This window comes from Pleurodeles waltl, chromosome 3_1, assembly GCF_031143425.1.
Source record: "Pleurodeles waltl isolate 20211129_DDA chromosome 3_1, aPleWal1.hap1.20221129, whole genome shotgun sequence".
Taxonomy (NCBI): domain Eukaryota; kingdom Metazoa; phylum Chordata; class Amphibia; order Caudata; family Salamandridae; genus Pleurodeles; species Pleurodeles waltl.
Window position 1 is genome coordinate 1,711,868,225 of NC_090440.1, and position 23,746 is coordinate 1,711,891,970.

At 44.4% G+C, this 23,746-nt stretch overlaps 1 protein-coding gene across 30 annotated transcripts in view; it reads left to right on the plus strand.

Moving 5' to 3' along the window:
- LRRFIP1 (LRR binding FLII interacting protein 1) overlaps positions 1 to 23,746 on the plus strand; it is a 422,096-nt gene that overhangs the window by 185,844 nt on the left and 212,506 nt on the right. For 29 of the 30 annotated variants that reach the window (XM_069225608.1, XM_069225605.1, XM_069225609.1 and 26 more), the window contains exon 2: positions 7,102 to 7,188. In XM_069225608.1, the coding sequence (XP_069081709.1) occupies positions 7,102 to 7,188 (87 nt within the window). Of the gene's footprint in view, positions 1 to 7,101; positions 7,189 to 17,840; positions 18,253 to 23,746 lie in introns of those variants that run through there. The other variant, XM_069225590.1, reaches the window with a different exon arrangement.

Here is a 23,746-nt window from a genome sequence, read left to right on the forward strand (position 1 = left end):
TTGGCACAGGATGGTTGCCCCTCTTGAAGTTGCCAAACACTTCAAACTGCTAGCACTAACACTGCGAAGAGCTGCAGAATGGTTTTCTAATGACTATTTTAGCTAGTGTACCTAGTGGCTCATCTTCACTATACTGATGGCGAGACTCGTGGAGGAGAAAATCACTTCTCCCAAAATTATGGTCCTTGGTGAACTGAGCAGAGACAGTGGACCCAGGATTTTTATGACACTGTTGGTAGAATAAAGTGACTCAGCCCCCCTGGTTTGGAAGCCTATACATGTGCCACAGAATCTTCTTGACCTTAAAAGGACTGTTTTGTGGAATTCATGCTGGAAACGGAGTCCCGACCTTTAGAGGATTTAATGTGTTTCACTCACTCGCACATATATACGCAAATGGGCTTTTAAGATTGGTGTATTTTCTAGCCTTCAAGGGAAGCTAGTCGTAATGTCCCTGAACTCACCAAACTTGGGAAGGAGTACTTAAAGATGCCTCCAACATCTGTCAGAGGTCTCTGTTCACTCCTGGCTGTGTTGTGGTGCTGTTGCAGAGGACCTTGGGATTTATATTGTTCACAGTTCACATATTTCTTCCCTGTGAAATCTATAAGATTCCCACCATTTCCATGCAGGAGGTAGGGTGCATATATGATTTTGTGAAGTACTGCATTTGCAGGGCCAGACGAGGAACCTAAAGCAGCCCTGTCATATTTTGTCAGGCCAGCTCCCATGCTGCATTTAGCTAGCAATTGTAGCAAGCAGGACCACCCACTGCAAGCCAGTTCCATATATTAGAATATAAATGAATTAATAGATAGAACATCATTGCACTATAGGGGAGCCTCTCTAGTCCCAGGTACATACTAAAGGCATTAGTATAGCAATGAGGTGATAGGCCCTAGTGCAAGTAAGGAAACTTGGCCTTTTGGAATAATCAATGTTCAGTTGTCCCCTCAGGGCCCCAGTGGCACTGCTCCTGCTGCACCACAGATAACTATGCATCTAACAAAGAGCTCGGGCTTGGGGGAGCCATGGGGTGGCACACTATCAGGACTAGGGGATGGCAAGCTAACAATTTGAAAGGAAGAGTCCAGCCAAGCCAAGGGGCCTGGCTCGGTTCTTAGAGTCCATGTAAAAGCCCTCAAAATATGTGATATGTAAATCATACAACAAACCTTGTAAATTATGAAAATCTCTCTTCAAAATTCAAAAACGTGTATTTCTTTAACAATTGGATGCTCTGACATCAGCAGGGCACAATATAGCACTGCACTGATAAGTGTTAGTGTTGTACAACTGATAGTCTAAACTTTTACTCGAAAATGCTTTCATATGTGATAATGAAGAAAAAAGAGTTTTGGTGAAAAAATATAATTGCCTAAGATCACACAATTTAAGCAGGAAAGCAACGATTTAACCAAGTTTTCTGGTTTTACTCTGTACAAATCCGACAGTAAATGAATACATATTTTTCTTTCCATATGTTAAGGCTTTGTTTTTACATCTGAGTGCATTCTTCTGTAGTTTATAAAATATAGTACAAACTCAGTCCAAAGATATTTTAGTACTTCTTTAGATGAGTGCCAGTTACATTATGCAAGATCACATGCATTGTTTATAGGCATGGAGAGATTTAGGACTTTGCCCAGAATCGCAGGATGTTGAGCTTTCGCGGAGGCTAGAATTTAGTCCTTGAATTCCGTAGTCGGCAGCTCTCGCAGTAATACTACATCCCAGGTAGAGGGAGGCAGTACCCACATGAAAGCTTGTCTCGTTATGGGCTCGAAGTTTCAACAGGACCTTGAGCTGAGCCAGAGCCAACCTTCAAGCTCGAGTCTGTCTTGAGCTTTGAGTGGCTCACCCACCTCTACATAGGACAGCATAAACCCCGGCTCAGGCAAGCACTATGTGTCTAGAGAATATACGCCCTTTCCACTCTACTATGAGAGCATTTCACATTTCATTCAGCGGTCTGTAAAACGAACTTTATTTAAGTCTCAGATGCATTATGTAGTAAGGCTTGGCAGCGTTGCTTATTGGACAGTGGCAATTCCTACTCTCTATGTCGGCCTTATAGACTAAAAACCAATTGCAAAAACAAATGCTTTTTAAAGTTTGTACAGGCAGATACTGATCACTGACTGGTACACACGCTTTAAAACCTTGTGTTTTTGCATCTGGTTTTAATCCGCTTTCGAAAGCTAGCAGGTTCCTCGGCCCCCAGTTCATATACCAGCTCCCACCATTCTAGCCTCCCAGGAAAATGCCCGGGGTACCCAGTAGGAAAGGTGTGTTTGTGTGCATGCGGGATGGAGGGAAAGAGTAGATGGAATAGAAGGGTGAAAGGAAAGCGTGGATATGCTAGTGTCCAGGAGAGACCTTATACTGCATTGATGTTATAGATTCACATGCTGTGCATCATTCCTCCATTGTTTGGCCTTGAGTAGTAGCTGTTTTCATCAAAGTTAAAAATATCGCAGTAGACCATCGGTATGCCTGGAATAACTGGTGATGTAGCCGGCCTATAAACCACAGCTACATACCACGGTGTGCATCTTCGGGTTAGGAGACGTGTGATCAGAATGAGAAAGACCGGTGGAAGAGAGCAAAGTGGCTCATAAGCAGTCTAAGGGGAGGGAGGAGAGGTGTAAGGAATAGTGAAAGGTGACAACACAAGTGATTGTGGGTGACGTCTTTCTGTCCCTTCTTTCGCCGGTTTCAAAAGGCAGCAAGGGTGGCAGATGTCGTAATTCATGAAAGGGAGATAGATCCCGGTTTTGTGGTGAAAAGAGTTCATATCTGGGGTTTCACCAGGGACCCGGTGCTACTGCACTTGCTTCTCTATTTGTAGCTGCGCCCTTGTCTGCTACATTTCCCTGTATACAGTCGCTGTTCAGTGTTTGATGTAACTGCTGGAAATGTCTCATAATGTCTCACTCGCACCCTCTCTCCCAAACACAAGCTTTCTGTTTCCATCCACCGCTACATTCCTTGGTACAGTTTGATGTCATTTAAGTCCGAGCTGGGGTGCTCTGCTAGAGACGCCTTTTATGGAATAGCTATCACCCGATGTTTTGATTTTAATTAAAAAAGGATCCGTTCGTCGAATGAGTAGCAGTCACCTCAAAGCAAGTGAATATCATGTGAACCTTCATGGAAGGACTGGACGTCCCAGACTCTTACCAACGCCCACGCATGTGATGGAGAACGTTGCTTAATCTGTTAAAAAGATAAGTAATTTTGCTGAGGAGGCGGTGTTTGTTGCCTCAGAAGAAGGCCTTACTTTCACGGCCACTATGACCCAGTCACCCTTCCTCCTGCTAACCCAGGGGTCTTCAAACGGAGGGGGCTCATACGATGCGGTGAGGGGGACTGTTTGGCGGTGCCAGGCTCTGGCCAGAGAAGCCTTATGCTGATAACAGTGATTAGTTTTAAGCAGAAACAAATAAGCAGCAGTAAACATCTCTGTAATGGGCCTTCACTAACATTGTTTGTCACTTATATCCAAGCTGGGAGTATGTGTCAAAATGGAAGGGACTCCGAATACACTTCAAAACCCCCACCCCTACTTCTAGTATTCACACTGTGGACACCTTTACACGTTAGTAAGTCCTTAATAAAATCATTTTGAAAAACTTGGGGGGGGGGGTCATGACTTTTTACCCCACTTGTGGGTGGGGTGGGGGATTGGCAGCATTAAAAAGTTTGAAGACCACTGTGCTAGCCCTTTGGCTGTACAGTCAGTCTGGTTGGTGAGCAGCAGCATGCAACACCAGCTGGGGGAGAGTGTGTAGTAGTCCTCTTTTTGTTTCTTTTGTCCTTCATGGACATAGGACTGTCCACACAGGAATACTGATGGGTCACTTATTGATTTTCTTCTGTTTCTGTGCCATTGAAAATAGAAGAATGATTCATCTGTCCCTGCTGTTCATACAGGGAACAGGACAAAGAGGTGGCAAAGACTTCCAGATTCCTGATATACCTGCTGGTACTGCTCACTGGGAGGGCTGGCTCTAGGGCAGGGTCTTCAAACTGGTGGGCCTCAAATGACCCCAGGGGGGCTGCTAGGCTCTGGCCAAAAGAAAGATTATGCAGATAATAGTGCTTTGTTTAAAGAAGAAACATGTTTTTTGCACTTGTAAAAATGTAACAGAACTTAACTGCAATGTTTAAATAAGTCTAGACTTATTTAAACATTGCCAACTTAATAGAATAGTTTTGAAAAATTCTGAGGGGGGGGCGATTTTTTTTTTCCCACTGGGGGGGGGGGGGGGCGGCGTCATTAGCAAGTTTGAAGACCACTGCTGTAGGGCGATGCGACCGGTGCCACCCGCACCAGGTGTTGACAGCATGGTGGCACCCTGTTTGCAAGTATTTTATGGTATTAAAAGCACATGCTGTTGAGTTCCTTACATACAGCAATTCTGAACAATTAAAATGTCATGTTAACTCCAGTGATTAATGGACCATCTGAGAGAGATCGAGTTTTGTCTAGTGTGAGTTTTAACTCCTCATAAAGAAGCACAGAGTGTTAATGTGCCTGCCGCAAAGAACGTGTACCATGCAGATTACAAAGTGCATATAATGTAAGTAGGTCAGTGGGTTACTGCTTTGTTGGATATGTCATTTAGTTACTTGCAGTTTATACATTAAAATCCTCACATAGAACAGTGGCTACTAACTGTCATCAAAAAGCTGGAAGGAAACCGCAAGGTATATATAGATTAGAGCGTTATGATTTTTCCTGTGTCTTTTTTAATTATCCTAATTTTACAAAAAGCGTTCATCTGGATATAAATCAATTCTTATTAGAAAGACAACCCCTATCTATGATGGTACTTTTAAATTTGGAGTTTGTGCTTCTCCAGGTTAAGCACTCAAACTATACTGCCTACCCGTATGGATGACGTGACTCCTACACCTTGTAGTCCTCTGTCTTATGTAACTTTTCCTATACTCTTACACACGATTGATTTGCCTAGGTATAATGTGCTTGTGATGTAAAGTGCCCTGACATGCTACACTAGTATGAGTATCACTATTAAACTATTTAAGTGCAGGAGAGAGAGAGAGAGTGCTTATGGAGACTTGATGAGACTGGTAAAAGGTGTTAATGAGGGAATCTGTGGCGGAGGTAGTCATTGGGGGGTGGGAGCACCAACAAACATTGTCGCACCGGGCGTCACCAGCACTAAAGCCGGGCCTGCTCAATGGCACACACTTACCACTGGCAGGGAAAGAATATGAAAGGTCTGAGTGAGGAACCCTACCAGCGATTGCAGTGTGGCCTCGTTTTGATGATGCTTTAAAACAAAGATGCAAATATTTAATTAAAATGAATTCCTTTGTATCTTTACTCATTACTGACAATTACTCAGCATTCACTGATCCGTAGTTTGGTATCTGCATTGATCCTAACCTGAATTTTCAATTTTTCATTGTGTTTTAGTAACTTTTAAAAACAAACTTTTTTAGTGGGCACTGTCAAGACAAGCATTGGCAAAGCTAATGGATCTTTTCTTTGCAAGTTGTGGCATTTCTTTTTATTTCAAGCATGAATCACAAAAATAAAGACAAAAAAAAGCTTGCTCCCAACTAAAGGTGGTGGCCATATGCTAACCGTAAAAATATGAACTTAAAAAAGTGTCCATTGCATATATAGACCTGCATGGGTGATTCTTATCAGGCATGTGGACTTAGTACTGGTATAAAAACTTTTTAGTTTTAATACAGAAAAGTATGTTTCTTTTTGTTGCAAAAAAAGGTGCCAATGTCGCCACTAAAAGACTGACCTATTGGCTTTGCCCATTGTTTTCTCTGCTGCATGAGTGTGCAGGCATCAAGACATGGGACTGCATAGCTGATGATCTTGAAGTGGGGTTTCTACAACAGAGAACTAATTCCAAGATGACTGCAGATATGCATGCATCATGGCTCATGCATACGCATGTATTGTGACGTGTGGGTATGCACGTGTTGTGACTCAGGCAGCCATTTTTAATTTAATGATCTAACATGGTAGATGGCCATTATGGATCTTTAAATTAATATATTAAACAAGTGAAATCAAGTAGCGTGAAAAAGAGAGCGCGAGGCCCAACAGCACTTTGGATACAAATATGTATATTTATAACACAGGAAGTAGGATGGAAGAGGGTGGGGTTGTACTTGGAAGCGAGGGCGCAGGGAAAGGAATTAAGAGTGTGAATGAGTGGGGAGAAGAGAACTAAGAAACGTATGAACTCTCATGAAGTGTTCCATTTAAAATCAAAGTCCTTCCTGGTATGCGGTAGAAGAAAACAACCTTTCCAATTAGAACACTGGGACCAAATTGCTCTAGGGAATGCACAAACGCAGATAGAAAGCCAATAAGTTAGGAGCAGGCAAATGATACACCCAGAAAAGGCATTCAGTCATGAGCAAATGGCTGGCCAAAAGCCCACTTTTAAGTATATGTTCTGTACTAGAAATAAAAGGTTTCAAACCGACAGTTAATACTCGTTGCAGTTGAGACCTAAAAAGATAGAAAATGGAAAGAAAAGGCATTGGCAGAATAAAGTATTGATCTATCAGCTTTGGCGCCGAAGAGCTTTTTTTTTATTTTTTTATTTTTTTTTATTGTTACAAATATGGGCATGTGAGCAGGTAAAATTCCATGGCTAGTAGTGCAAGAGAGCGAATTGGTAAAGGTCTTACCTAGGGCCCGATGCTCTATGCTGTGATGGGCAGAAGCAATATGTTGAATAACTGTTAAACAACCCAAAGAAAGAAAGCGTCTGGCCTAAAGGAACTCCGTGTATGTATGTACGTATTTGTTATTCATGATTTTTTTATTAGATAAAACGTGCACGAGAGCTACAGCTGTTTTCGCTTTGTCAGACCTAAAAGGGCGATCAGTGTTTGAACTTTAGGAATGGATCTGCACTCAGGACTGTGGATCTTTGTGGCTTGCAAGACTTTGCTATAGATGACTTTCAGCTCTGTGATTTTTCTACATTTTAGTGCCCACTGTGAATTTTAAGTAGTGTTGCATGTTCTTGCTGCTCGCAGTTATCTTTTCACATATGAACTCTTTTTTTTCTTCTTTTTGTCTTTTTGCAGGCGGAGGCTCGACTTGCTGCAAAGCGTGCTGCACGTGCCGAAGCTCGAGAGATCCGTATGAAGGAGCTAGAGCGGCAACAGAAAGAGGTATGTGAGCATCCTTGACTGCCGTATTCTGGATCTGGGAGCGCCATGAAGAAGCATGGGTTGCTTTGATGGTGCTTGGAGAACAGGCTAAAATCCAGCAGTGGCCGCTGCATAACTAAAGGGGAGGTGCTGACGGGGAGACAGAGACGAGGTGAAAATTAAAAAAATAAATAAAAAAATAACGCATTTACCTTGCCTCCGTTCCTGTTGCCTCGCTCGTCACTCCTCTTGTGGTGTCCCAGCATTCACTGCTGGGACACCAGCACAGGCTCCCCAGCAATCCTAGCATTGCTTTCATGCTAACCCTATCCTGAAAGCAGCACCAGGATTGGTCTGAGCGGCTCGGACTGATGCTCAGACACGGCCCTGGCATCTGTGCAGTTTCTCCAGCCCGACTATTAAACTCCGCCGGGCTTAAGAAACCTAAGTGTGCATGTGTGTTTGGCTGGCCTCAGATGTCTGGCCAAACACACATGCGCTTGAAGGTGCACTCTCCTCCCACCTCCCGTGGTCTAGCCCCACCACTCCGTGCACTGCTGGCTGTGCCAGAAGCAGAAAAATAAAACAATAGTAATCTATTGTTTTATTTTTCTGCTTCTGGCTCAGCCAGTGGGGCGACGCTCCTTCACCATAGTGAAGGAGCCACCCTTGCTAAAATCATTGAAAGTTTTAGGAGGCCAACTGCTTTCTATGATGAGAAAACCCATCCACTTAAACTTAGCTTCTTAGACATGCTTATAAGTACACTTAGTCATGTTGATTCTAATGGATATTCTTTCCTCTGCAGATTCTTTATCTTTGAAGAATGCATTTCGATGTTTTAAGTCTTTGCACATCCTTAACACCATGAGATATTGAATGTACCTATTTTTTTGCAGTCTATTCACAATATTTTCTTTGTTACTTTTGGTGATCTCTTTGCCAGTTATTAGTCAGTTTCTCAAATATTACCTTCCAGAAAGTGTGAACCTTATCGCAGAAAACGTGCACGTCAATCTAGTGTCCAACCCCTCTTTGGCATTTCACAATATATCCCTCAAGTAGTTTTAATTTCATCATTTTGTAGGTGTTTAATGTGGATTGAAACAAGGTCTAACATTCATTCTACAGACCTGTACACATCTGAATCTAGCTTTATTGTGAACTGGTTTACGTTTGTATATAAATATGATGCTAAACTTAGTTTAAAAGGTAATTTAAAGTTCATTGACCAAGACTTAACATTTAATGGATAATAGATTGAGTGCCATTTATGTGCTACCTACATCACCCTAAAAGAGCAAGCCTAGAATTTTTTGCATCACAACCCCTGAAAGTAACAGCTAAAAGGAGGAGATTCTCTGTACTTCACGTAGCTCTCTAATATCTGCGTTCTGAGGTTCCAGAAGCAACAGGCAGTATTTGTTAAAAGGATTTCATAAGTCGTGGAGATCTGGCCCAGGAGTTGATGTCTATGTTGTGCAGCTATCTTTGATTGCATGATGTTCCTTGTTCATACCATTTGTGCCGCAAAGGCTTGACTGGTATTGAGTTGTACCTTGTGACTGTCAACTGTGCCCATAAACTATCTTGCCTGCTATATACCATGACGGTTCTCCGTTTTTCTTGTCCGCACCTTACAGCTTACTTGGCTACAATGTAGCAGTCCCACACAGTCTGTTCAAGATTGGTTTGTTTTTCTTTTTTAACCTTTCATTGCCTTTTAGCTTTCTAGATGCCAATATTGTATTTTTCTGTGTATCTTTTGTAGATGTTCGAGATGTTTTTAGGCTAGTGGTATTAAGTACCCCAAAGCAACTACGGTTCATTCGAAATAAAAGCATTTTTTTTTTTTTTTTTTACTTCAGTTTATTTGGCTACCCCTTTTGCCATTTGTTAGACACACGCTACAGACTGAATAGGTTCTGAGTTACTAATCTGCCTGTATTAGTGTTATTATGTATTATGCTCACCTTTTAATGGCAAAGTATACCCTTGAGTGTCCATGTTATCCTGTTTCCTGTTGATGTTGACATGTTGAACTAGTTCTGTTCTGTCACCCTGCTGGGGCTGGAGGCTTTGTAGTGTTTAGATTTACTTTGGTCCTGATTGAGCTTGTAGGTCTTCCTTTAACAGTTGTGTTTCAGTAGCCTATTTAGGCTGAATTCTAGAGCTGTGGCCTTTTTTGGTGCTGCAGTTGTTCCTCAATTAGTTGTCAGATCCGTGGTGGAGCTAAAGGTTACTCTGGTTTGGTCTAGATGTGCTATGATATGTTGTAGTACTAGAGGTCGTGTTGGGTTGGATGGTATCCAGTCCGTGTTGGTGCTGGGGGTCTTCCTGAGCTGGATGTGCTGTTTTTGTGTAATGGTACTGGAGAAGTCCCTGGGCCGGATGTGGTCCGATCCCTGGCTAGTTGCGCTATAGTTTCTGTAGGTGCATGGTGTGTGCATGGGATGGGTATGTGCCGGTCTCCCTTGGTAATGGGTTTCTTCCTGTGTTGGCTGTGCTTTTGTTTTAACTTAAGCTGGTGGTGGCCAAGGGCCAGCAGTACTCTTGTTTTGATTATGACATGGTCCTAGCTTAGATTTACTGTGGGCATTTTAGTTTCGTGGGCTAAATTTGTGCAGGGCCCAGTAAGCGCTGAAGGGCCTGTCGTCCCTAATAGTGCTGGACATGTTTACAGTTGTTGGATGAGCTCTGGTGTTGATAGCATACCTGTGGTAAATGTCTCCTGGACTCTGATGCTCCTAGAGATTAAAAGCTCTGCTTCTTGCTTGTTTTGAGACATTTAAAGGTGAGTTGGATGTGCCTAAGCCATTACTAACCTTTGAAATCTTCGTCGAGGTGATGTATTCTGATCCCTGTTCGTGCCCCTGCCTTTCTTGGCCTGGGTGTGCTCTGTTCCCAGTTTGTGCTGCAGATGTTGCTGTTCTGATGTGCCCTGGTCCCTGTTGATAGATGACATCTTGCTGGGCATGCTTTGCTCCCTGTTGTTGCTCGTCATGATCCTAAGCAGTACGTCCCGTGATCCTGGCGGGGTACGGTTCGTCCTCTTCTCCCTACTCTAGTCTGCTCTACTGTGCTTTCATGCTGCTTCCCCCTGCTGTGCCGAGCCCCGTCTGATCGGCTTACCCTGACAGTCTTGCTGAAATCCTTTGTAAATTGAGAGGACGCTGTCTGGCCACCGCGTGCTCAGCCGGGTGTTCGAAGCGGACCCTGTGATGGCCAGGATGCCATAACTTCTCATCTCTTGTTCAGTGTGGGGGGTTGAAGAGAAGCCAAGAACAAGAGTTGTCCTTTTGTGTCAAAATGACGGAAGATCAGGCAGCAAATGAGGTGAAACGAAGCGGATGATAGAAAATGTCAGAGGTAATTCACTGTAGGGACAGCGGAAGATTTTCATGTGACTGCTTAAATGGGTTACTTGAAGGTTAAAAACGGGGGATGGCTGCTCCGAGTGTCTGCCAGTGTTCTGTGAATGCTTGTGTGCCAACCTGTTGTGACTGCTGGTGAGCTGATGCTCTGTGACAGTTCTATGACTCGTTGTATGTCTGCATTCTTTTTTACTGCACGTGCTCTTTCTCTCTAGCTGCTCTTCTATGTGGTTGATCCGTGGCTTTATAATTCTGGTAGTTGTTTGAATGCCTGCTGTGTTCTCTGTATAATGCATATGTGATGGTGTTCTGTGACCCCCACAGTTTTTTTTCTCTGTCTGCCTGTACGTGGATACTCCGACGTCCTGCAAGCGTGGTTTGTAGCAGTCAACCAGGTTAAGGCTGGTCTATAAGTGCCGATATGTGTCCATTCAACATGCAGCTGGTCTGTGGTTGTAGTTGTACAGGTGGTGTTTGTGTGGTGGTCTGTGCGCAGCCCCTGTATGGCAGTTAGTGGACAACTTCTCTGGTGTTCTGTGCATGGCTCCTCCGTAACGGTATGTGCTTGACTGCTCCGTGGTTGGTCTGTGTGTCGCTAGTCTGTAACTACTCCCTGACAGTCAGCGATGTACCTATAAACGGTCTGCAGGTGCAGTGGTACCAACCCCAGTGTAGCGAGGGTCCATTCCAAACAAGTCCTGGTTATTTTACTACCCAGCAGGTGTTATTGGTGGCATTTCCATGCCTGCATTTGGACTTGTGGCACATTTGCTGTTTAATTCCAACAGCTGGGCTATAGCTGTTCAGTGGCTCCTATTATGAGGCCATCAGAGACGTTTTAATGGATAGTCAAACTGTGACATTGCTCTGCAGGGGCAGCTCCTCCGCTATGCCCCCATCCCCTTCTGCCAGCAGCAGTAACTGCTAAACTTTTAATAATGGACTATATTTATTATTGTTTTATAGTATAAGGGTCAGGCCATGGGGCTGTGACGAGGACAAAGGGGAGTGCACAGCACTCCCCCTCAATGTGCATGTATGTTTGGCCAGCCATCTGGGGCCGGTCAAAAACACATGCACACTGTGCTCTCTCTCCACCCCAGCAACGCAGGCACTGCTTTGCTGGGTTGGAGAAAGCAGACCGAGACTTCACTCTGCCTCAGAGGGCCCTGGCTAGGCGCTCCATCCAATCCAAACACTGCTTTCATCTCCATCCAATCCTAACGCTGCTTTCATTCTACCAGCGGCATGAAAGCAGCGTTAGGATTGGACACAGGTAAGGCTGGCAGCCTTTTTCTGCAGTCCAGTCGAGGAGCGAATGGGAGCGGCGAGGCGCAGCTCAAAAGGTAAGGTTTAAAAAAATATATATATTTTTTTTCTAGTTCCCTCGCCACACGCCACCCTGCCCCTTTTCCCACCCGTGAGCCAACACTGTTGCCCTACCTCCACCTTCCAGTGTGCCCCCTGGTAAAGTGAGTGGGGAACTGTTCATAAAAAATGCTTTTTTGCTAATTTGACAGCTGAGCATGTTTAACAGAAACTCAGGGCCAGATTCACTAAGTGTTTGCTCTGTTACAAAGTCACATAAAGTGATGAAAAGCAGTGCAAACCCTTGGACAGGCATTTACATTTCAGCACAAAAGTTGTTTTGTGCTGAAAGGTTCCCTTTTCTTAGTGTAAGTCGCTGCATTGCACCACTTTGCAACAAGAGAGTATTACTTGTCTGAAATTTTGGCTGATTCGAGCAAGGACCCATAGTTTTTGGTGCAGAGCCCAATTTTCCAAGATAGCCCGACTAGGCTTTGCATCAAAAAATAACTCTGCCTTGAAGAAGGCGCTAACATGGAGAAATGTTTTCGTTTTTGCAAACATTTCATACATTGCATTTACAGCACATATACAGAGTGTAGAATGATTAGGAATTTGTCTAGGCATGGGATTTTGAACTACAAAGGTGTGTAGCCAGTACAAATGCTATGTTACATAGGACACTCGCATCTTTGCACCATGGTGTAAAGGTTGTATGCTAGCTCAGTGGTAATAAGCAGCGTCAGGCCCTTTATATTAAACATGACTTTGCTTTAAAAATATGCGTTGCTTTCACCCCCTTGAGCAGCTCAGGGTAGCTGCTTTGGTTGCTGCCTTGCGTTGTGCTAAAAATACATTTTCCCATAGTGAGCATGTCTGGCCTGCTCACTGTTAACCCTTGAACTCTCTGACAGCTGGTGGCAATTAAATTGAGAAATAATCTTTCTGTGTAATTTCTCTCTCCTTATTTCACTTCCTCGCCTCCTCTACTTTATGCCTCTCATAACCTCTCTATCTCTGCCTCTCTATGTACTTCGTCATCTCGCTTTTGCAACCCACTCTACCTCATCTTGTCTTCATCACCTCTATCTCGGTAGACCTTTATCCCTCACTTAGTCTCAATCTGCTTTTCTTTCATGACCTTGCCTCTCTTTCTGTCACTGTCTGTGCCTGTTTCTTTAATCATTACTCTCGATCCCCTCTCTCTAACTCATCTCTCTCTCATCACCTCACTGCACTTTTTCCATACGACATCCCTGTATCTCTCCTCCATCTACTTCATTTTTCACACAACCTCATCTGTCTGCATCACCTCTCTCTCACCATCTTACATCTCAGCCCTTTCTCTACCTCTCCACTCCCCCTTACCTCTCAATCTCAGTTCCCTCTGTAGCTCTCATTTCCCTCCTTACCTCTCTGTGTCACTGTAACCTCTTAGGTTTACCTCACCATTAGTTCACTACCGCCCGTCTCCACCTCCTCTTTATCTCCTTATGTTTCTGTTCCGCTCCCTTCACCTCTCTACATAGCCTCCATATGCTCCATTCTAGCTGCCTCTATTTCTCTTTCTCTGTCATCAGTTCCTTTGCTCTTCTCTTGCTTTCTCTCTCTGCCTGTCTCTCTTACATGCAAACACAGAGCTCTCTCTGGACCTCCTTCTTCATTTCACCTCACCCCTTTCATCTTAACTGTCTCTCTCAACCTCCTTTCTTTATTGCTCTTTCTACCTCACCATCTCTTACTCTTTTTCTGTGTCACAATATAACTTCCCCTGTATAACCCCACCTTTCTTTGCCTGTCATGTATGCCTCTCAACTTCCTCTTTTCTCTGTACAACATATTTCTTTCTACCCTTCTCCCCGCTCACTACCTTTCAAACGTCACTACTCCTCCTTTTACCTGACAAATTTTTCTATACCTCTTCTCATTTTGCTCTCTTCCTTGCATCTTTGTTTTTCCTCCGGTCTCTGTGTACGTCTAACTCTTGCTGCCTTTTCCTACGTCTATTTCACCACTTTTTCTATATTACCTCCCTAATATGCCTTTGTGATACTGTACTCCTCTGCCTTTCTCTACCTTTCAATCTCCTTATCTGTTTCTACCTCTCGACCACACTTTAAAACTGTACCTATTTCTCTGCCTCTCTTTCTGCACCTTCTTCTTTCAATTTCTACATATCCTTATATGTCCTTCTGGCTACCTCACTGTTCTATTACATTAGTTCTCTCCTTCCCTCGCATATCTTTACACACGATCTATTGCTAACTCCATATCCTTCACATCTCTCGCTGTACTATTCAATGTGCATCTGTTTATCTCTTGTATCCTGTCCTGTCCCTTTTCTCTTACTCAGCAGTGCCACAGGTAACTGTCTAACTGTACCTTAGGTATAGGCAGGATGACGAGAAAGGTAAAGACTCGAATTTTCTAACACCAGAGTAATCTAAGGTGTGGCCGAAGTGCAACAACAATATCACAGCACTTTTGACAGCGGGACCTATATCTGAGGACCTGAGATGGGCAGGAATACAAGAACTACAAGAAGAGAATATAAAAAACCCAGAGAGTCCGATATGGGAACGAACAAAGATGGATCTATTCTTTATCAACTCATGAACAGGATTAAATGTTGAGATCCTAAGGATGTCACTAAAGACGACGAATCCTGATTCACTCTTACTTATGGAAATTGGAGATTAGAGCTCATTCTTGGGGACCCAGATTCGGGATAACATATGATAAGAGTACAAGAGTGTAGAATGTGAGTAACCGCGTCACAAGGTTCCTCCCCCTTTTTTATGTTTTTATATTTTCACCACGTGAGAATGATAGCCCTTAAAAATCTTGAATCTGTCTACATAATCACATATGTACACAGACAATGCAAGAATGATAGAGCCCTGGAGGGAATTAATACTAGACTCTCAATTATATAAGTGATAATCCTAGGAAGTGTAAGTAATGGGAGTCTCCATATAGCACATTTAGAAAATGTGGGCCTCTTTCGACCTATAGTGAAATGATTAGGCAGTAAAAGAGCATCTCACAATTGAGAATGTTTAGGTGTTTTTCAATAAATAAAACAGGCAAATTGCCAGCAGAACAGCCTCCGGTGGCACTCGTCTAATGAGACAGCAGCATGTCATCATCTGATGGTTCACGTGGGTCACATGACTCAGAGAAAGGGGGTATTTAAGGCCAGGAAAATATCCCCATCCTAAGTTGCAAGGGAAGGTAAAATCAAAAAGGTTCACAACCGATACGAGACCTTTGATGAAGTAAGTGGGGCATAAAGGGAGGGTTTGATGGGTCCTCTGACTTGGAGAACCTAGACCCAGGCACTTGTATGGATGTTCTTTTACATGTTTGTTTACAGTATTTGACTATAAGATCTACCTGCCCTTTACCCTCACGGAGCTCTGAATATGACGCTGCAGTGTAAGAGGAATGAGCAAAAATCACATTTTATATCCATGAGTGTAGCATATACAATATCTTGGTACGCTCAAGGATAACACTTGAACATTGTATACCATCCTAATGCATGTAGAATATGTGCACGGTTTTGAGTAATGGAGATTCATACTTTGTACTGCTTACACATTGGCCCTGGTTGATGTGAAGTAACCACAGGGATCCCTTGGAGACCTATAAAATGATATACACAGACATATGTAATGATGTTGTGCTTGATTCATTATCTCTGTCTCTCCAATACCTTCAAAGAAATGTGAACATAGAGACCAAATGATTTAGTATGTATGGCATGTATAAGTATGCTGAATGGAACTTTCACAACTATATTCATACAAAGAGGATACCTATGGGATCTTTGTGAGGCCCTGATGAATGCCAACTAGCCCGGTGAGGCATTGGTATGAGGGCTGAAGCCAGGGATACAGAGTGCATCCTTGCCTGTTTTTATCTCCATCATGGTGCCCTTTGAAAATAAAATTAACCCTCAGGACACCTTAGACCATTTTAAATCTAGGATCCCACCCGGTAAACAAGGTTGAGCCAGTCCAGGTACCTGGTGTATGTGGAAGCATGTCACTGATATACCATTTTAATACCATGGGGTGATCCCCTTGGGCTGTTATGGAGTGATAGACTGAGCACTGTAGGGGTTCCCTCCTGTTGTTTTTGCATGGCTAAATGTTTGGGAGGGTGAGCGAACCCTGTATCAGTTCTCATTCCCTCCTTGGAATATAGTATAACTAGAGAAGTGTGCACAAAGAAAGAAGAAAAGGGGGGCCAAGAAAGGGAACAAAAAACGAGTAAAAAGTTATTCGACTTTTACCAATTGAATGGTTCGAATCCTCAGAGCAGTGCTTTGATTTTTACTGTTGCAGCAAAAATATCACTACTGAAGGTGGATATATATATAGAGAGAGAGAGAGAGAGAGAGAGAGAGAGAGAGAGAGAGAGAGAGAGAGAGAGAGAGAGAGAGAGAGAGATTACAATTTCAAGTGGTATGTGCTTATGCCCTACTTTAATCTTATCTAACAAGTCACCATTAGCATAGACATTGAAATCTACATAAAATGTTCTTGCAAGTAAAAAAAAATATAGATCCAAACTCAAAACTTAAAGAGGCATTGTTAAAGGTATTTATTTTTCTGTTGAGTCTGTTGTGCTGGCAAACACCAGGTAGCTTGAGTTTTTTACTGTTTTTGTGTCCCTCTTTCTGAAGGCTTAACACATAAGTCCGTATTGTTTGGCATCACTAAGGATTGATTGAGTCAAAAAGGGGTCATGAATTCAGAGTTGCTCCAGGCAGGATGCCCCCAAAAATATATCTTGCCCAGGGCCCCACATATCCTTGAGATGTTGTTGGTGACCAGTGGTCTGTGGTGGTTTGTGTGTACCTCCCCCGTTTCTGTTGGACTGCTCTGTGATGACAGCTCTCTGGTGGGCAGTGTGTGACTACTGGGTAGCTGTTGAATGGCAGCTAGTTTCATAGTTGCTGTGCTACTGTTTGTCCGGCTGCTTTGTTTCTCTTGCATGCATTTTGCTGTGTGTTTGTCGTGAAACATTGCTTTGCATGCAGTGACTCTCTCTGTATGGGCCTTGTGCTACTGCACTGTTGTAGTCTGCGTACAGCTGCTCCCTGGTGGTCAGTGTGGACTTCTGTGTGTACTGACAGATGGTTCTAGCTGCTCCGAGGCTTTATGCTGTGTCTGTTCTGTGGGCTTTGTTGGGTTGCTGGCCTGTAGCTGAATGATTTGCTTCCTGTTGTTGCTGTTCTAAGACTGCTTGTTTATTTTGCGGTATGGCTGCCAGCTCGTGCCTGCGGGTAACTTGGTGGTTCAAATATCTCACTGATGTCCCTGGACTACCTGTTGGTCTCTAAAGGAATGAGACTGGCAAAAAGGGTAATCTGGCAGTGCGAATAGGACAGATCTGCTACGGCAAAGTGTGGGCTGTTTTTTTGTCTGTTTTGTGGCCCTGCTGTCTGGTCTGGTGGTCATTTCTGTTGATTTCCCTGCCATTACTACAACTGTTGCCTGCAACAGGTACAATTGCACTCCGTCCCTCGTACCTTCCAAATCGCTTATAAAGCACGCCTTTACATATTCAAAACTGTCCAGTTTCGACAACGAAGTCCAGTTTTTTAGCTATCTGTCTCACTAATGTGGGGTCACTTTTATTTTGGTGTGCGGGTCTATTTTCTGTCCCAGAAAGAAAACACCTTGGTCGCTACTCTGATGCCTTCTGTCAATTACTGTGCCTTCCTGCGCATTGCTTGGTGGTCTAGTGTCTGCACAGTGCTGCTTTGAGGGCTTCTCCTCTCCTGGCCCATCTTCCCAGACTATTATTAGCTGGGCATTTTTCCTGGAGCAGGCAGGGATCTCTGCAGTTAATCTCCAGTGATCCACAGGCCTTGCAATCCCATGTGACCCGCTGACCTAATTCTGACACTGGCCTGGGTGCCTGGTCGGTGTCGGTCTTCTCGTGTTAGTGTTGTGGAGAGGCGTGTGAAGAGCCCCCCGGGGTAAAATCCATCTGGAAAGTTCGTGGGTAATTATAGGGGCACACGTGCCATCCCGAAAGCCTTTGAGGATCTGCGTGGGGGCATAGACTAACCAAGAAGGGCTGTCGGGCCACTGAGGCGCTGGAAAGGATCAGTGATATTGTGTATGCCAAGCCAGGAGTTGCGAGAAAGCGTCAGTGTTTTAAAGAACGCGGGAGGAGCCGGGAGAGAAGCACACCGTTCCAGAAAGTGACTGAGGCGGCACGGAGAGTACGGGACGTCCAGGAAGGCCCACAAAGGCCTTCAGGATAGGGGAACATTTTAGAGGGGCACGAGACCCATGAGTGAACAGGAATTTTCTGCGAGACTCGCGAGTAGCTGTAAGAACTCTTGGCCTTTTTGAGGGCGTAACTGGAGCAGTAAAGGCAGGTGAGTGAGTGTTTTCTGCTGGTCCCCGTGGGACTTCTAAGTGCATTCTTACTCTAGAGGGCCTATGAGGTGCTTTGATGTCACAGTAGCGTTCCAAAAGGCCAATGTAGACCTGACGAGAGCCAATATCTCTGTGTGCGTCACTATGAATGTACAGGAACACACTTATAGGTTGAGTGAAACTCAAGAACCCAGCAATGCAGAAGCAACGTTTCTGTGGGATCCAGGAAAACCTTTCAGTATGAGGCGTTAGGGTAGCAGCTTCACCCCATGCTTAGCATCAGGAGCAGCAACTATTGGCAACTTAGGACTCCTGCAAGCTGTAGCAAAACCAGTGCCAGATTGCTAAATAGGCAAAGTAGACACTGGCCTTTGCGCTCCACTCCTTTTTAGGGGCCCACGACAATGGATCAAAATAACATTGATTTGATCTTGAAAGAAAATTACAATCAAGCTTTCTTAAATTGTTTCCAAACGATAAAAAAAAAATCAACTGAAAGAAACAAGAACTTTAATACAGTATTTTCTCTATGGAGTATTAAATGTAATGTATTGTGCAAATTAACAACCTAAAGTACATAAACCATAGACATCAGATTCACCTAACAGATTGTCTCTTAAAAACTATTCTGTCAGCTTGTAATTAAAAAAAAAGTGCAAACTGCGTATGTTTAATATTTAGTTTTGTGTAACAAAATTGGTTTATTGAAATTGTTGGTCAGTAAAATTTAAAAAAATTAAAAACGTACTAAGAGACAGTTTGCGGGGGAGGGGGTGTACCCGAAATTTCGACTGCCGAGGCACCTCCACATGGTTTATTTCAGCTCTGATGCTCTGCGGCTTCCTAGAGTTCTTGTTACCTATCCATCGTCAATCGGTGTTAATTAAAGGACACTGGTAGCTGTGCACTTGAGGCCTCCCTCTTTTAACTACTGTGGTTGGACCTTAGAAAGGTGAGAATCTTCACTGCAAGAGTAGATGAGAACCTGCCCCCTGGTCTGGTAAATGTGTGCTCGACATATGCTACCAACCCCTAAGCAGTTTCCTAATTTCCAAGCTGTCAGTCAACATTTTTTGTTGCGGATTATGAAACTCTTAAAGCAGTTCATTTCATTAGAAAAAAACATTTAATTAAGCAATTACCTGTGATATGGCTACACAACTGGTAAAAAAGACTTGCTTTTGTTTTTTCCAAAGAGTAATTTGTAGACATCTGCAGGTAATCATAAGAATTCAGCAGAGCCAGCAGTGCATATTTAAAGCACACCTGATCTAATGAAGACCCCTTGCCCAATGCTCACTGAACAAGAAGCAGTATATTGCTTCGTACTTATTCAGGATTTAGTAAGGTCATGGTAATTCATGTGTCTCTTGTAGGAACTGAAAAAAGTTTTTTTAATTTAGTAATCGTTTTTAGTTTCACCTGAAGCTAATTTGCAAAGCAATTGTGCCCTCTGAACCCAAACTGTATTCCAAGAAGGGTTTCCTGAGTCCCTCAAGCCGTCGGGGACACCGCATCCACATCACTGAGCTTCATTGACCGACTGAAATGATTCTGGGAATTGTAGTATTTGGTCTCTTCATTTGGCATGACATATGTGGTTACATCGGCTTGTAAAATAAAGTCCAAGACTGGAGCATTGTGTCCCTCTTTGTATGAAATCATCTTATAACTGTAGCTAAACGTACCTAAAATAAAAAAAGGTTGGGTTCCTGCAGAGGCAGATCGTTGTGTAACAGCAGTGGTAAAGGACCATTTTTTATACAGGGTTTATTGCATGAGTTTGGCTCCTTTATTTGTCAGACAGTGGAAATTGGGAACAGATGGGATGGGGGGAGGGGGTAGGGGAAGAATCACACAATATGATCATGTGCATGTAATCTGGGATCCAAGCTTAGATATTACAGTTCTATTGGTTCTAGAGTATTCTTCAATACATCGCCTTCATTAATGCAGCATATTCTACGAAGTGTATTTTCCACAACCAATATAAAGAAAGCCCAGTTCTCAAGGCACATTTCAGATCCGTTTTGATGAAAGAGATCATTTAATTCATTTGAACGACGGAAACAACCTTTATTATACTCCATGAGTTGATGGGAGGTGTTTACATACATGCCTAGATACAGATATGAACCACTAAATAGTTTATAGCATTCAGCAAAATGGTAAATGCAAATATTTCACTGTTGTCCTGTGGTGTCCGATTCACTTCAGAAAGTGCTTTTCCCACCACACAGACTATATGAACCTCAAGATTGTACTCTATGCTATCTTTCAAACATAGCAGAGAGGTCGGCATAAAAGATGAACAGATTTTAGAGTGTACTGCCCCTGCTTATGTTCTGCATGGAGCAACCTGGTCCCCTGCAGCTCCAGGGACCACCACCTCCCCGGGGGCACAATCACAAATGAAATGAGGGACGCTACCCACCCTCCCTGCAGCCCTGGGGACTGCCACCTCTCTGGGGCACAATTTGTAATCGATGTTGGGGGGATGAGTGGGGTGTGCAGCCCTGCCTGCAGCCCCGGGGACCACCACCTCCCAAGTCAAATATGCAGGGGAGCTGGGGGCGCACAACCCCCCTGACGACCACCACCTCCCAAGGGCTAAAATACAATAATGAGAGTGGTCCATTTCAGACCCCTGGACCACCTCCGTGGGGTAATACTCTTTGGAGGGGGCAGCGTGGCCCTCTTCGAGGAGCCAGTGATAGTCCTGGGGACCACCCTCCCCCTCTCCCCCCCGGGCCAATTCCTGCTATGTCCCAGGGTGCCTACCCCCAGGACATAGCTGTTTGCTTTTGCTTGGTGGGAGCTAATGGCTCCCACCAAGCAAAATCAAACCAAGTCTTTCTTTCTAAAAGTGGGAGCTGTCAAACAGCTCCCACTGGCAGAAAGCGTAGTTTTCATTTGTTTCCCTACACGCAAAAATGTGTGTAGGGAAACAGATGAAAACATTGCTCCCACAAGTGAGGAGCTGCTCTTTAGAGTTAAGATCTTTTTATTGAGTTTATATCATAGTCCAGATACAATAACATCACAAATCAGTTTCATTTGGTGGCCACCAACTTCTAAAGGAAGGGAAGAAACAGGGGGGAGCTAAACCTAACAGCATATGGTGTCTATATCTACTCTGGGTCCAGCCAAACAGGTCCATAGGATGAATATGGGCTATCTGTGAATTTCTATGTGGGTGAGTGCCAGTTAGGGCACATGTCATTATGTGTGGTCAAATGTAGCATGCAAAGGTAATGTGGGCAGGTCAGCTCCTTAAACTCATCAGAGAGGTAGTTGATGCATTGGCCCCATGTCTTACCAAACTACAGCATCGCCATCTCTGTGATCTTTTCCATGCCCAAAATATCCCATATTTGTGGAGCCAGTCCGTGTGTGGAGGGATGTCAGTTGAGTGCCACTGTGATGTTACTAAGTGTTTAGCAGCCCCTATCGCCAGTGTGATAGCCCTTCCTTTCAGGGATTTCAGGGGATAAGTCTGGAGATTCGAAAGCTCCAACAGGACATAGCTTGAGAATCTCGGGATGGTAGTATCATAGATGCTATCTATAGCCTATAGTACAGAGTCCCAGAATGAGGCTATTTTGGGCATTGCCACAGGATATGCGTCAGCGTACCCAGTTGACGACATTGGTACCAGCACCAATCAGTGCCACCCAACTTCCATCCAGCAAATCACTCTGGTGTGTAGTACCAGAAGTGGGCTATTTTTAGGAAGAGTTCGTTGGTATTCATGTTACATCCCAAGACCCTCACCCTATGCAGGACATCTCCCCACTCCTCATCCGAGAAGGATCGGTCACATTCCTTCTCCCATCTGCATCTCGCCTTGGTTTTCACCAAAAGTAGAGGCCTCACCAAAAAAGCATAGAGATCTGAAGTAAGTTTTTGATTGGTTGTGCAGATAAGCAGCCATTGTTCAAAGGGGGCAAGGGGTCTGCCCACTTCCCCGTGAATCGCTGGGGAGATCACCCTATTGTGCACTGCCAGATATTGCCAGTATGCCATTGATGATATTCCAAAATCCTCCTGAAGTCACGACAACTCCATGACACCATCAGCATAAAAAAAAATCCCCCACCCTCTTACAGTTTGAGTCCTGCCAGATCTGGAACGAGGATCCAGTGAGTGCCGGCGGAAAGTCAGGGTTGCCAGTGAACTGTGTATGTAGAGCTATGGGAGTGGACCGTCCCTTTTTCACATACACCTTAGCCCACACCTCTATTGTGGCATGCAGAATGGGGGATATGTAAACCCCAGGGGGTCGTGATGCCTTTTGAAGCCACGGGAACTTCCAAATGTGTTGCCCTGCCACTGCCTGATCGATGAAGCACCAGTGCTTCTCCGTGCTCACCCGCAACCACTCCGCCATATATCGCAGCTGTGCCGCCTGATAGTAGCTCAGCAGGTGAGGCACTCCCAGCCCACACTCAGACACCGGTAAATAGGCCAGTGCCTTTGCCATTCTCATCTTTTTACCTGCCCATATGACCTCCCAGAAGAGGTTCTGAAGTTTATCTAGAATTTCAGGTGGTGGTTGCAGTGGGAGGTTTTGCATAATAAAAAGCGCTTTAGTCAACAGCATAATATTGATTGCTGCCACTCGACCCAGCCAAGAGAGCCCATATCCTTTCCATCTAGTCAGCTCCATGTGTGCGCCACTTAATAACACGGAGTAGTTGCTCTCAACCATAACCAGCAGCGTAGGGTGTACCTGCAATCCCAGGTACCTCACCCCCCTGCATCGCCCATGTGAAGGGCAGATCTTTCTGCAACTGTGCCACATTCGCTCACGGGACTGTGAGGTTTAGGATAGAGGACTTGGTTAAATTGACTTTAAACCCTGACACTCCAAATTATGTTAATGCCTCCATAATTACCTGTAGGGAGTTTTGTGGTTGTGACACAGAGCAGCACGTCGTCCACATAGAGTGCTGTTTTATGGGATCTACAGCCCATTGGAATCCCAAATATGAGCGCGTTTTGGTGCACTTGCTCGGCAAATGGCTCCATGCACAGAGGTGACCAGGCAACAGCCGTTCCAGGAAGGCCTTTATTATAGGGGAAGCATCATCTTCTGGGCTTGCTCCCCATTCAGCCCCCTCAGCTGTCATTGCCTTCCACTACTGGGGCGCTAATTTCTTTGACAGAGTCTTGCTAAACAGGTCTTTGAGGGATGCTTCTTTATTATTTTGGCGCTGCAAGGTCATGCCTACAGTCCTGAGGGCGTCTCACAGCGCTGAATCAAAGCACTCTGCAGCAATTCAAATTGCTTCTCACCGCCACATCGGGCTACCACTCTGGATCTGCCAGCCACCAGGAGCGGGGCCCGCAGAGCACAGCAGTGACACTGCACCCTCTCCACATTTCCACTGCAGCACTCACGTTGGGGCACCCCGTTCAGCCCCTCAGTCTTTGAGCCCGGCCTGGTGTACCCCTCTTCAAAATGGCGAGCCTTCAGGCGCTCTTTGGCCT